This window comes from Rhagoletis pomonella, unplaced genomic scaffold, assembly GCF_013731165.1.
Source record: "Rhagoletis pomonella isolate Grant_MI unplaced genomic scaffold, Rhpom_1.0 Rhpom_scaffold_02097, whole genome shotgun sequence".
NCBI lineage: Eukaryota > Metazoa > Arthropoda > Insecta > Diptera > Tephritidae > Rhagoletis > Rhagoletis pomonella.
The window spans coordinates 1-14,130 of NW_023460651.1; the positions used below are offsets into that span (position 1 = coordinate 1).

A 14,130-nucleotide genomic window follows, 5' to 3' on the forward strand; every position below is an offset into this window, starting at 1 on the left:
TTGGAAAATCATCAGAAAATGGTAAGCCATAGTGAAGGAAATGGTTGCAAAACTAAAATTTATATATTGCCATAAAAAGTGAAGATGTCGGATAATTGCGATAAAGCACTTGAGCATACAAAAGAGTGCGTGGGGGAGTGTGCGTGTGTAACAAGCAATTGTATACACTTGCTATCTCTTTTACACAACACTTGTTTACGTCTGCATTTGCATTGGACGTTGCAAAATGGCAAGAAACGAATCCTGTGAGAAGATAGGCTGTCAAACAGAGGTGAAATAAATATAAAATTGTTAAAAGAAACAAAAAAATACTAAAATCTACAATTTGGAACAAGTGGGTTACTGAGGCGCAATTTCAAATAGTATTGAATTATATAATACTGCGAAATTGATTACTTTAAAACAAAAAAAAATTCTATGCCGTAGTGATCATTTCATGTGTTGCAGTAGTAACACATATTTATTTAAATTTATTTATTTAATCAAATGCAATATAAATCTTTACAGACTATAAAGCATAAGAGCTACTACCCAAAGTAGGCAAGAATTTTACGTAGTTGGTTTTCGGAAATCCCAAATAAAATAAAACATGGCGCAGTATGTTGTAGATCAATAGTTAACCATTATCTTTAAGAGTAAAATAATTTTAAAGGAATAATATACAAGTTTCTGGTTAGAAACAGTAAGCGTGAAATTTCATCCGCTTACGGATTCCATTTTCTGACCTTATTAGGACAAGGTGGTAGAAGTTATAACTGCTATTTCGGTGTGGTCATCTCGAAATTAGCAGCTAAAACTATTTTCAGGTTGTCATTAAGTTAACAAAGACAACTAAAATTTGTTGTGAATCATAAACGAAAAAATAGTTGAGTTGAGTTGTAATCATGGTGTATTAAACAAGGTGTAATTGACAACTCAGGTCGGCTCTCCTTTAAGGTTATATTATGCCCAAAAATATAAACAAACGGTTCAAAATTTATTTCAAATAAAATTACACCATCGGAACTGGCAGAATTTCGCCTAACACAATTCTGCATGGTGTGCACGTACATAGAGGAGCGACAGTTGGCAGACTTTTTAGTTTGGGCGCAATCGCAGTTGCAACCTGTTAGCCAATTGCCCTAAGAATTATTATTTACATATAAAAAATAACATTAGTACTGCAGTGTTAAGTTGGTCTGCTGGGATTCAAAAGAGCCCGACTAAATTTTTGGCTGATAATCCGGGAGAATATTTCGGTTAATTTGTTGACATCAGTCCGAACAGCATCAAGTATTCAAACGGCATAGAATTTTTTTGAACAAATCATGCTAACGTCTTAGGGTTTGATATGTTATTTATTTCATCTGACAAAAGTTTTACAAAAGCTCACATAAAATGTATAACAAGGAAATTGTACAGTAGGGATTGTCGCATTGATATAATGGGAGTAGAGAGGGCCGCCCAGTTTTTAAGTCATTCGTAGTTAACTCCTTCCTGAGAGGGCAGCTTTCGGCCGCGCTTCAAAAGAGAAACCTTCATCAGTAAAAACTCCTTTCTACGTATTTCCTAAATTATGACAGTAATTTAATAAATTCTGTTTATGAAAACCCAACCTTGTTTCATAAAAAAAAATCCTTATAAGACGGATGATTCCGTATTAGTAAAAGATTCAACTAAGCAAAAGAGCACTTCACAAATTTTAAATACTTTTAAATTAAAACTATTTGGAAGTACTTTACCAGGAGCGTTTTTTGAAATATTCCTATTAAAAATGGGAAAAGTACTACTCCAACTAAATGCAACCATATGACTCAGTAAAGAGAAAACATAGTGTTACGATTATCCTCGAAACCTTGAGGGATTACCCAAATATACTCGGGCTCGTATCGCTGGATTGTTAAATAAATGCTAACGATGACCAAATTGTAGTACAATTAACTTTATTGTACAACAAACAATTTACAATACTTGCTAATACAGTAAAAACACTTTACAATACTTGTTAAAGCAATAACAACGCTTTACTACTTGTTAACACAATTAAACTTATAGCTTGCTTATTCGCAACTCAATTCTCCGCTCACTTTACTTGTAGCTTGCTGACTTGTAACTGTCCCAACTCCGCTGTGTCGTGGCTCTTATATACCTGCGCTCACACTTATGGCAACTCTAGAACGTTCTGAAGTTTATCGCTCATTCTCTTTCTCTCGCTGTTCGCAGTGTTCATCCAACTTGACGTTTCTCTTTGTGGAACATTCTACGTCATTCCTCGAACATTCTGCCTATTTCTCGTTGTTCGCTTTGTGTTGCCGCAGTATTCGCCACACTGCCCTCCACCTAAGTCTGATCGTCCCGATCAGACACACTTGCTGCTCCAACCGCTGCAAGTCTTTCCAAGTGGACCACTTTCATCTTGGTCCTCGGTCTCCCCATTGTCTGGATTCGATGCACTGCGTCCTTCAGCCGCTTGTCAATCTTCGAATCTTTCCGGTCACGTCTTTGCTTAAAGGTGAAGCTTTTCTTCTTCTGTGACATGTACAACCGCAATGCGTTACTGGACATTGCTTCCGGCTTATCTCCGGGAGTGCACCATCTCACATGATCGTGCTTCTGCCGGCCACTGGTGGTGACCAGACCATGTCTCTTCTCGTGGGCACCCTTTTCGCCAGATCTATGCTGCATCCTCTGTCCATGACACCGAGGCTCCTGCCTTCGTGCTGCACTGCCTTTAGCACATCTTGCTAAATCCGGTTCCTCACGCTGAAACTTGCCCAGTGTTTCCGCATCTCGCTCTTTCGCCGGCGTCAACCTCATTGACCGGACATGTATAACCTCATCCTTGGCTTCCGACTTAACTGCTCGCCTTTGCCGGCCACCTTTTCTGGGACACTTCAAAGCGCGGCTACTGTTTCCACAGCCGCTTCCATTTCCGGCCACCGGCGTATCACCATTGCAACGTGATTCAGTGGCTTTCCTCCTTCCGGAAACACTGCCTGGCTCGCCATGACCACTTCCTTGTTGCGACCTCTTGTTCACTGAGCTGGCGGAACCGTCACGCTTTTCCTGTATCGGTGAACCACTTCCTTCTCCTGACGAAACCATTTCGTCTCCATCACTGTAAACCTCTTCCCAACTAACCACTTCCTTTTCTGGTGGAATCTTCGGCACTTCCTCTAAGACCAACCGTCTGCTGAAGCACTGGTTGTCGTAACCAACCCTAAGTGGCACTTTCCTGTCGCCATAGGTTAGGATCATTCCCTGGAGGTCAATCTTCATGCCTTGCCCAAGTAGGAAATCCACGCCGATGATGACTTCATCCACAATGTCTGCGACAATAAACTTCGTGTACGAGGCCAACCCGTCGATTATTACCTCGCATAGTACTTCTCCTAACACTTGGGTTCGCTCACCAGTTGCAGTCTGCAGCTTTGCTCCAGGTAGTGGCTTCACATAAAAAGTAGTCACATCAGGTCGAATAATGGAATGTGACGCTCCAGTATCCACTGTCAGCACTCGCTCCTGCCCATTCACACATCCACCAATAGTGAGGTTGCTCGCATTCCGGCCAATTTGTGAGACGGAGATTATGGGCCCTTCAACTTCTGGAGCCAGCACGCGGCCCTTCCTGCTGGCACGTTTTAGTTTAACGACTGATTTGAGTTGGATTCGTCTCCCTCAGCCCTGCGTTTACGTACTGCTGAACTGTTTGACCTGTTGGAACCCGTCATACATTCGCGTGCGAAGTGGCCTGGTTTTCCGCAGCTAAAACATTTTCTAGCACCATCCTTCCTCTCGGTTGCACCAGGAGTATTCTTCCCTGCCATCGACTTGAGTGTTTTCAGGATCTCGTTCATCACGTCAGGTGTTTCCACTTCTACTCGATGGGCTTTGTAGGCTGGTCTACTTAGGAGCGCTGCCGTTTCACGTGTCTGAGCATACGAGACCGTTTCAGCAAATGTTGGCTTTGGATTTGCATACGTCTCGCGCTTGGTATACACGTCCCGCATTCCGTTGATGAACCTCTGGATTTTTACTCTTTCGAGGTGCTCACCAGATGCATCTCCAATTGCCAAATGAGCCAACCTTTCAACCTCGGAGGCGAATTCCTGTAGAGTCTCATTGGATTTCTGGCAGCGATTTTCCAGCTCCATCTGGTAAATCTGTCTCCTGTGTTCGCTACCATAACGTCTTTCCACTGCACCCATTAACGCATCGTAACTGTTCCTTTCACAATCAGGAATAGTCTGCAAGATTTCCGCTGCAGGTCCTTTTAATGCAACGAACAGTGCAGCGGATTTATCCTCCATGCTCCAGTGATTTGCTGTGGCTGTCTTCTCAAACTGGAGCTTAAAGACTTGGAAAGGAATCGTGCCGTCAAAGGATGGAGTCTTTACCTTGGGCGCGCTGGTCGAAGAAGGTGGGCGATTCAACTGCATATCTCGGAGGCGACCTTCCAACTCTTCTACCTTAGCCTCGACTTTCTCCTGAATTAGCTCTTCGATTTTATCTTGTCGTTCCTCGATTTTATCCTGTCTCTCTCTGAGTTCCGCGTTATCTTTAAATAAATTCTCTTGTAGCTGAGTAATCTTTTCATCTAGCTGCGATGACATGTACGTTTTCTGTGCTTCCAGCTGCGAGGACATGCGTGTTTCCTGCACTTGCAGCTGGGATGAAATCTGTGATATGGCACCCAACAACATGTTCATGTCTATAGCCGTTGACGCACAAGGAGCCTTTCCCTGCTCTTCAAGCTTCGCTGATGTCTGCTGCACATCCTTCGACGAACAAGCAGCCTCATCCTTCTGTTCATCCTTTGCGGATGCATCGTCGGATTTACCCTGGAAGTCGTATTTGTCCACGTCGATGCCTTCAGCTTCCATAGCCTCCCGCAAACGGGATAATAATTCCACTTTTCTTCCGGAGGTTGCTAAATTTCGTTTCTCCAACTCCTGCTTGAGTTCCTCAATCTTTAGATCCTGAATTTTTGCCATTTTCAGTAGTTTATCCTTCGGGATTTATTTAACAATCCCACTTCTGACACCGCAGTATTCGCCACAATAGCATCGTGAACTTTATTTTATGTCGTTCTTCGTCCACTACACAGCGATTTTACGTCGTTGCAGTGAAAATTTGTGTTTTTTCTCATACCTTGATAATAGGATAAAGTGCATTCGAACGACAAGTATTAAGTGTATCTAAAGTTAAATTCGTATTGAACAAGCTTTAAATGTACTTCTAATATGTAAAATTTTGATATTGAAAAATTAGAGGTATAAAAAAAAAACAATTGGAAAATTTTCCCGAACTACGCGAACCGCATACGCGGTAGAGTGAATGGTTGCATCTCGCTTGTGTAAATGTAAATTTTGCTTATTTAGCGAACGTAGACATATATCGCATAAGTAGCATAAGTGCGAGAGTGAAAGTGCGATATGGGAAATTTGAGAAAGAGACCGAAGAGAGAGAAAATATAATGGTAGTGGAGGGCGCCAAAAACTTGAATAAAAATCTGAATAGAAAGAACGCAACAAAAATAAACAAGAAAATTGTAGAAAAATTATTTCAACATAATTTGCAAGACGTTTAGTGGTATGAAATCGCAACATATATTTATTCGGACTAAAGTTTCACAGTAGATGATATAGTTAATTATTCATGGACTTGGTAAAGAGAATTAAAAAGATATAATTGTTACGAATGAGAAGATGTAAACAGTGAATAAATAAGAAAGCAGTACCACAGCAACATAACGTGAAACCGATAAGCAAAACATAAGCAGGTGAGAAGCCGGCAGTTCCTCACGCCTTTGAATGTAAACAAATATGTAGTGAGATAAACATAATCCATCTATGTACATACTTTAAAATTATTTGAAAACATAGATTTTTTATATAAAAATGCGAGCTCGTTCGTATTAGGTATTTATATACAAATACAACAAAGTATTGGCACAGCAAATTTTTTACAATATATGCAACAATTTTTATTCCAATATTTTTCGCCAATTTTGTATAAAAATATGGTTCATCCTACAATAAAAAACATAAAAATTTAATTCTTAAACTTTGTCAACTTTTAATTTTTGCAATTTTTTTACGCACACCATACAAAAAATTTTTTTCGAAAATACTTTATATCGTCGCTCGAATAAAGAAACAGTGTAAATGCCACATACACTATTATTCGATAATTGCACCATTGGATAGACAATCCTTTAATCTATTAGAAAAATGGCTCACTAATTTATTCCCGAAAAACGAAATTGTATTTGTATGGTTTGTAATGGTTTATAAAAACTTCCAATTCGTTTTTTCTCAAAACAATACTTTTCATGTTACACTATTTCATTATTCCAGCGACGATATGGAAAAAATGCAAAACACCTTCCAGAAAAATTTCTCAAAAATCAATGCGATTTTTTACTAACTCCGAACTTGCATTTTTTTTATTAGAATTTAATGAGCAAGCAAGTGTCTGTTCGGGTGTTCATGCCTGTGGCTCCCTACTAGGAATTGCTTGTAGAGCATCGTGTTGTGATCCTTTACATCCAGCCGCTGTCCGAAGTGCAGTGTTTTGGGTCGGCAACAGCTTTATCTACTGCGCCCTACTAGTTCCACCACACTGGCGCTGCCTAATTTAAAACCGGCTGGCCAATTGCCTTGTATATTGCCAGCAACGTTTCTTTGACTTTGTCCCAAGTACTGCGGGCTAGGACTTGAGGACCTTGTTGCGGCTTTGTACTTGATTGACGATTGCGTTTGCATGCGCAGAGAAGGAGAGCAGAATGTCGAAGGTTACTCCCAAGTATTTTGGGGTTATTCACCGTCGGAATTGGTGTGTCATCGACGTGAATGCCCAGCGGTAGTCTGACCTCTGTCGTCCAGGTGGTGAACAAGGTCGCAGAGGATTTTGTAGGCCAGAGGGTTAGGCTCCTTCAGTCAAGAAGCGAGAAAGCTCGGAGAGATACCCATTTACTTTCGCGCATAAGTCATCAAATCCATTCCCAGACGCCATGATCAAACAATCGTCAGCGTAAGAGACAATCGAGACTCCCTCGGGTGGTTGAGAGAGCTTAAAAATATAATGGTTAAAAAGTAATGGGGAAAGGACACCACCCTGTGGGACCACCTGTTTTATTTTTCTTGGTTTGCTAGATTTGTCTCTAAACATTACTGACGAGTGTCTTCGAGCAGCGTGGAGTGGCTGACTGTATCAAACGCCTTTTTGATAGATCCAACGCTACTAGGATAGTTCTCTCACAGGGGTGGTCGTGGTTTAGGCCACGTGTTATCTGAGTTTTTATAGCGTTAAGTGCTGTTGTTGTACTCTGCACTTTACGGAAACCATGGTGATGCTTTGCCGGGGTCAGGTGGTTCGCAAAATACGGAAATAGCAAGGCATCTATTGTTTTCGCTACCAGGGGAAGGAGTGTTACTGGGCAAAAAGACTCTCCTTTGTTGGCTGGTTTCTCCGGTTTGAGCAGTGGGACCACTGTCCCCTTCTTCCAGATATCTGGAATGATGAGAGTGGCCATTGACAGGGTGATAATCTTGGCTAATTAGTTTACTCCCGCGGCACCCAAATTTTACAGCGTCTCCGTTGTTGTTGTTGTTGGCAGTTGTTGCATATATAAACATTTTTAACGGTTGCGAATAGCGATAAAATAATTTAACACTTCTTTCGAATTGCAACATTTTTATTTTTGACGGTAAAATATGTTTTGTCGACATATGCTATTTTGTATGTCCGTGAAAGATAGACTTAAGTTTTTTTGTCAATATGTACATACATAACTCATGAACAAAATCTATTTTTGTAAAAAATCAACGGATCTTTTTAGCCGCGTCAAACTTGTTTTTTATACTAAAATTTAAGGGCTAATTAAATTTTTTTTAGAATTCCAATTACAAGGTATTTTGATGAAAATTTGTCAAGTTTTTAACAGATTCCAAAAAAGGAGGAGGTTATCGATTCGTCGGAATATATATGACCAAGTCTGTTTTGTTTTTTGTTTAAAAATTACTTGTATTTTTTTAAATTTCGTACAAACAATAAATTCAAATAAAATTAAATGGGGAAAGTAAGTGTTCAAACTCGTCCACACATCCATTTGATCGCACATCACTTAATATGCTAATGAACAAACAAAAGAAAACATATTCAAAACTGGAAAATTTTTGGGATGCTATTTTTGTTGTCGACACTGGGTCGTATGCATAAAAACAAAGCAAGTGCCTTTGCTTAAAATTTCGTACCTTTCACTTAAATTTATTTGAACAGATCGAGTAAAAGGTCTGAAATTTAAAGAAAAAGCATTTGCGAAGGTTTTATGCATATTGCTAACTATGTATTTTTGAAAAAAAAAAAAATCATAAAAACTTATTTTTTTCGCTTTTAGATAAACTACTTTGTACTTTCCCAGTAAAAGTAACTAAAATGGAAATTGAAAGAAGGGCGGTGAAGTCGTCAAAGTGTGACGAACATACAGGAATATCAAATGCACCAGCAACGTCAACACGTTCAATAGAAGTTTCCGAAATTAATTTCACAGAAACTGGCAGCAAAGATCAAAATAAAAGATCCGCAAATATTGAAACCGTACCTACAGCCGGAAACACCAAAAAACTACAGCAAAACCCAATAGCCGGAAGCAATATAAAAACAATGAAGAAGAGCGAAGGTGTCTTGGATTCTTCCCCTAAATCAGAAGTTGCTTTACCTAAAGCGTTAAATGTTAATGCTGATACCGGGATTAACGATGAGAATGATAAAAGCTCTAAATCATTTCCCACAACAGTTAAAGCACCACAAACAGCTAATCTAAATAAAAACCTTACCGAAGATAACACCAAGAATACTGATAAAGACGGCGCTGCTGCCATAGTGTCAAATAGAGGTGGCAATTCTAAAGTTTTAAATACGTTAGTATCGGTAGACGATTCGCTGGATGCCGACGAAGACGACGGAAGCCAGAAAGATATTGTATCCATTGGCGACGATGATGCTGTCAACAGTATTTCCCCTTCAACACAGTCCCAAACTCCCCCACCCAATCAACAAACAACAAAAAAAGCAACAAATGCATCGATCGTTGCGGCCATGGGTGTAGCGGCTTCGGTGGTTGTTGCCGCTGCTGGTATTAGCGCTGCCATTCCAGACACAATTTTGTCACCACCCAAGTCAGAAACACAAACGGACGACGCTAATACGGCCACTTCATCATCATCACCAGCATCGGATTCTCAGCTATCTCCGATGACTGCCTCAGTTTCGGCCACGGGAACCACAGCGCTAACCCCAACAACACCACCAGAAGCACCAGATATAGCTGCAACTGCAACTGCAGATAAAGTCACTAGCGCTGCTACCAGCACTGGATCAACACCGTCGAAGGCAGCATCCAAGAGGGCTGCATCGGGTAGTGCGGCTAGTGGCGGTGACAGTAGTAACGTTGTTGGTAAACGCGTGGTACAACCCATTAATGTTGTTGCCAACGGCACTATGCCCAAGTCAAGTGGGAAACCGCAAATGTCAGCAATGAATAAAAAGTTAAAGGAGAAAACTACGCGCACCCCAAGGCAACGCAAACAGAAGTCAACCGTGCCGATATACGAAAGCGAGGTATTATTGAACTTATTGTAGGTAATTTAAAAAATTTGGAAATCATTTAAGCTATTTAATTTTAGATAAGCGACAATAAAACTGGTATTAAATTGTGTATAAAGAAATCAGATTCGTCAGGAAATTTGGTGGCATCCGCAGGTGCGCCCACACCGCCCATTACTGGCAAGTCGACTGCAACATCAGCAACAAATGCACCGAAGCAAACGCGTAAACGTTCACGTAAATCGAAGTCAAAGGCAAAGGTTGATAGCGACGAGAGTGAATATGAGGTAACACCGGGAAAGCGTGGAAAGAATAGAGGCGGTAATGGAGAACGACAGAAGAAAGTTTCATTTACTAGCGTGGAAGAACAAGGTGAGAAACACCGCGCATCCATCGAACAGGGCGACTGGGGCGCTCGAATACCACAGGAAATATTATATAAGGTATGGATTTAAAAGAGAATTTATGAACGTTTATGTGAAAGGTAATTATTGTTATGTAGATTTTCGCAATTCTAATCGACCGTGAGGGCAGCTTGCCAACTCTTTGTCGGCTTGGACGCGTTTGTACACTGTGGCGAAATGTTTCTTTAACACCGTCATTGTGGAAGAGCATGGACTTATCCACATGGATAAAGGACAAGTATCGCACAGAGCTCAAGCTGAAATGGTTCGTAGACAACCGTTGCAGCGAATGTACGGAATTAAATGTTGGTAAGTATTCCAAAGTATGTAAAAAGATATTATTAAAATTATGATTATTCCTCTTTCTTAGCTAATTGGAAAATGTCAGATATAAATTGTTTTTTAAATAAGTTAACAGTTGGATGTCCCAACCTAACCAGCATTACATTGTCTGGCTGGAAAGGTTTAACGTCAGATCATTTGGCATATCTAACTGAAAACATGCAAAAGCTAGAGCGAATTGATTTGAGCTCCATCAATGTAAGTTTAAAATGCTGTTAATTCAACTTTTGGCAGCAAACATTGATCGTATATTCTCATTACAATATAGGTGGAAATTAATGCAAGCAAGAGTGCAGTTGGCCCACAATCGCTGTGCAGTGCATTGAAAACAATGAACGGTCGCTTAACGCATCTGTATTTGGCACATAATCGGCTGGCCGGAATTCCCCATGTAATCAAGACATTAGCGGTAAGCACAAAGCTGAGAATCTTTATAGAAAAACTTTTTATGACACAAGATGTATCATATTTAAATTAAATTTTATTCTTATATATTTATAATTATTAATTTTTCAGAGCGATTGTCCGAACTTGGTGAATTTAGATCTCTCCAATGTGACTACGCAAGCAATTTCACATAGTATCATTCACATCGAGAAGCTCCAGCACGGTTGTCCTAAGTTGAAGGTACTGCGTGTGACCAATTCACATGTATTATGGAGCAATGCAACTTTGCAGGAAACGGTAAGCACAAGCGTGTAATAAATGTATTGTTTTTTATATATGTATATATTAATTTCTCACTTGGGTGCATTAGATGGATTCGCCTGGTTTCCCCGATCTCGAGGAGCTTTCCGTGGCAGCTTTATCTGAGGAAAGTCGCATCTTAGGCGATGACCATTTGCAGCGCATATTGAAAACCAGCTCAAAATTGAAACTATTGGATGTGCGCGGTTGTGCGCGACTCACACACGAAAGTCTCATACGTTTACCTGCGTGGGATATCAAGCATTTATTTTTGTCCTTCTGCTCAGTGACGCGTGATGTTGGGTAAGCATTGCGAAAAAAGTTTGCCTCTTGATAATATCATATTTATGTGTGTTAATTTTTTAAGCTCCGGTCTCGAGCTTATAGCTTCAAAGTGGGCGCATAGTCTCATCGAGTTGGACTTGGCCTGGGCGAATGTGCAACAGCCATTGGATAACGCATTACGTGCATTGGCGGAAAAGGGCAGCGAGTCGCCTCTAGCGTAGGTTCAATGCTAAGCAATGTAGGTAATACAGATTAAAGATACTAATAGATTTATTTTATTTTCAGCCATTTGAATCTCTGTGGTTCATCGGTTTCAGATGAGGCAGTTAAAGAGATTCTTGCAAATTGTGCGCATATGAGTTCAATAAATTTGTCATCGTGTCGCGGTCTGCCGCGTGGTGTCAAGCGTCTCATACAAGGACAACAAGAATTACAAGAGCTGCGTGAAGTGCTCAAGGTGCAGATGAAAGTCAAGTTGCCTGCACAAATCAAGCAAGAACAGGAAGAGGAGGAGCGCCGACAGCGTGCGGAACAAAGTGGTGCATCGGCTGTTGATGGTGATAGTGGTGGTGGTGGTGGTGGCGGAGGAGATGACGGTGGTGGTGCAAAGATTCAATCCAATTGATATTAAAGCAGCGCGGCATATGTTTAATTTTTCACATCAATGCAAACGGAAAAAAAAACCTACACTAACACAGAATAAATCAGTTATTAATGCAAAAAAAAACAAACAAAATTAATTCGTAGTTTAAATTTAAAAAAATTAACACAATTGAGAACTTCAAATAAAACTAGATTTAAAAATTATGATGAGCATGTTGAGTTTATTTGTTAACGTACTCAAGGCGAAAATAATATCTGTCTCAAAAAAGGCAAGCCGGCTGCTTGTTGCGCGCCGCGGTATAAAAGTATGTGCAGAAATTTATCTGCTGCTGGTGGCAGAAAGATATTGATTTTATGCATTTTAGCCTTAATTATCTGAGCATAAATTTCTTTAATGAATTTGATCGTGCATCACATAGATTGCTTCCAAATTTAAAACGAAATTTTTGTAAATATTAAGTTATTTGGCATTAATTTAATCTAGATTTTTTTTGCACATACTATTACATATGTTGTATGTATTTTAAGTAAGGCTTTAAGTCAGATAAATGCGCCTGCTAACTGAAATTTCTTAATTCCTTCACCGCACGATTTTATAGTATACCAACGCAAACGCAAAGCACTCACTCGAGACATTAATGTCCGTGCTAGCATAAGTCTTTTTTTTTGTAATTTTGACACTAATTGCGAAAAATTCACTTTAGTTTATTATTTTAACATAAGAGTTTTGAATTTAAACTAAAGGTAAATAACCAGCCTTAGAAAAAAGGTTTTAAATAAACAGAAATTTTATTGAAAACTACAAATACACACAAACGCTTGTTGTAGAAAAAGAACCAATTCAATTATGTATAAAAAATAAATCGGACAAAATTAAGAATTCCTTTAATGTCGATAAAATAACTGTGTAAAATCAGTCAGTTTTATTCTATTTTTAAATTTCAATCATACTATTATACATAATTTTAATTATTTTATATTTTATATATAAAAACGTTTGCAAAGTTTAATATTAAATGAAATCAATAAACAGATAATGTTTACAAAATGTCAATTGGGATAATGTCTTTGTTTGAAAATTCTCCAACCAATAATATAATGAAAGGATGTCTATTAAACTGTTGTTTAAGCAAAGATTTAAAGGTAGCAATATTATCTTAATAAAAATAATCAGCTCTATTATTGTTTTCGACAAAGACGTTGTCGTAACTTTACCAGCGATATCATTTTTTATCAACACCATAATGATATTGATTGATTGGAAAGGTCTATTTTTATATATCCCACCAAAACCGGTAAAAAACGCAGTTTCGAAAAAAAGTGTTGGTTAAGGCCTTTATGAATTAAGGTTTGTCGTTACCATGTTCACTTGTAAAATAATTTCGTTAAAATACTGGACCTAAATTAAGGCGTTTGATATCGAAAGTAATTGAAACGATTTTTGATTTTCAGATAACGGCATTCGATAGTGAGTGCTCTTCGTCAATTTAAATTGTAATGGGGTTCTCTGCAGCTGCAATTTTGTTCTATTCGAAACGAGTAATCACTCGATCACGAATGCCGCTATTTGGGCTCTATATTCTTTCAGAACCAAAAGCTATTTTTAATTTAATAAAACATCCTTAAAATATATTTAAAAAAAAAAAACTAGAACCGAAATGTCCATTTTACAATACAGTAAAATTGGCAGCAACAATAAGGGTAGGGGACAGCTTTGCATAGCGTGAAATCCGTGCACCGTGCAAGGGCTTTGCGAGACTTCGAGAATACCCCTATTGTATTTTTCGCGCCATTTAAATGTTGGAAATTAACCTTGGACTATCACAGCAAACTATCCAATTCTGTACGAAAAGCTGACTTGTCTAGGAAATCACAAAAGCCAGAGTTTCAAATTATGATTGATATCGACGATGGCAAACATAAGAAGGCTGAGGCTTTAATAGGAACTGGAACGCAAGCTCTGAACCGCGATTGTATTTGAATGAGAAGTGAGCAGAAATACACTCGGGAGGCTTGCCTTTGGTCGGAAACTGGCAAGGAGAATTAAAACTTTTCACGAGTTGCACCCTTTTTTGCACTTCGAGAGTAACGATACCGTTTCCAAATTCAGTGTAAATGATTGGAGTCTCACCTATACAGCCAAAATATTTTCGCAATTGTGCGTCCATTTGCTTTTTTATAATTTTAGTTTAAAACAATGGAGTAAAAAATAATCTTAGGT

The 14,130-nt window shown here is 39.1% G+C and overlaps 1 protein-coding gene across 1 annotated transcript; it reads left to right on the plus strand.

Annotated features, from left to right (window-relative positions):
• Positions 1–6: 6 nt before the first annotated feature.
• LOC118753084 lies at positions 7–12,654 on the plus strand. Its single transcript, XM_036487938.1, has 10 exons — positions 7–21; positions 8,381–9,603; positions 9,669–10,031; positions 10,091–10,301; positions 10,363–10,532; positions 10,603–10,743; positions 10,851–11,018; positions 11,092–11,324; positions 11,389–11,523; positions 11,592–12,654. The coding sequence occupies exons 2-10, from the start codon at positions 8,419–8,421 to the stop codon at positions 11,929–11,931; spliced, it is 2,946 nt and encodes a 981-aa protein (XP_036343831.1). The 5' UTR covers positions 7–21; positions 8,381–8,418; the 3' UTR covers positions 11,932–12,654.
• The last annotated feature ends 1,476 nt before the right edge of the window (positions 12,655–14,130 follow it).

Excerpts from the sequence above, each read along its gene's own strand:
- LOC118753084 (XM_036487938.1), top strand. The coding sequence starts at position 8,419 with ATGGAAATTGAAAGAAGGGCGGTGAAGTCGTCAAAGTGTGACGAACAT. Across the intron at positions 9,604-9,668 it reads TGCCGATATACGAAAGCGAG|ATAAGCGACAATAAAACTGG; the intron begins GTATTATTGAAC and ends ATTTAATTTTAG. Across the intron at positions 11,019-11,091 it reads ATGCAACTTTGCAGGAAACG|ATGGATTCGCCTGGTTTCCC; the intron begins GTAAGCACAAGC and ends TGGGTGCATTAG.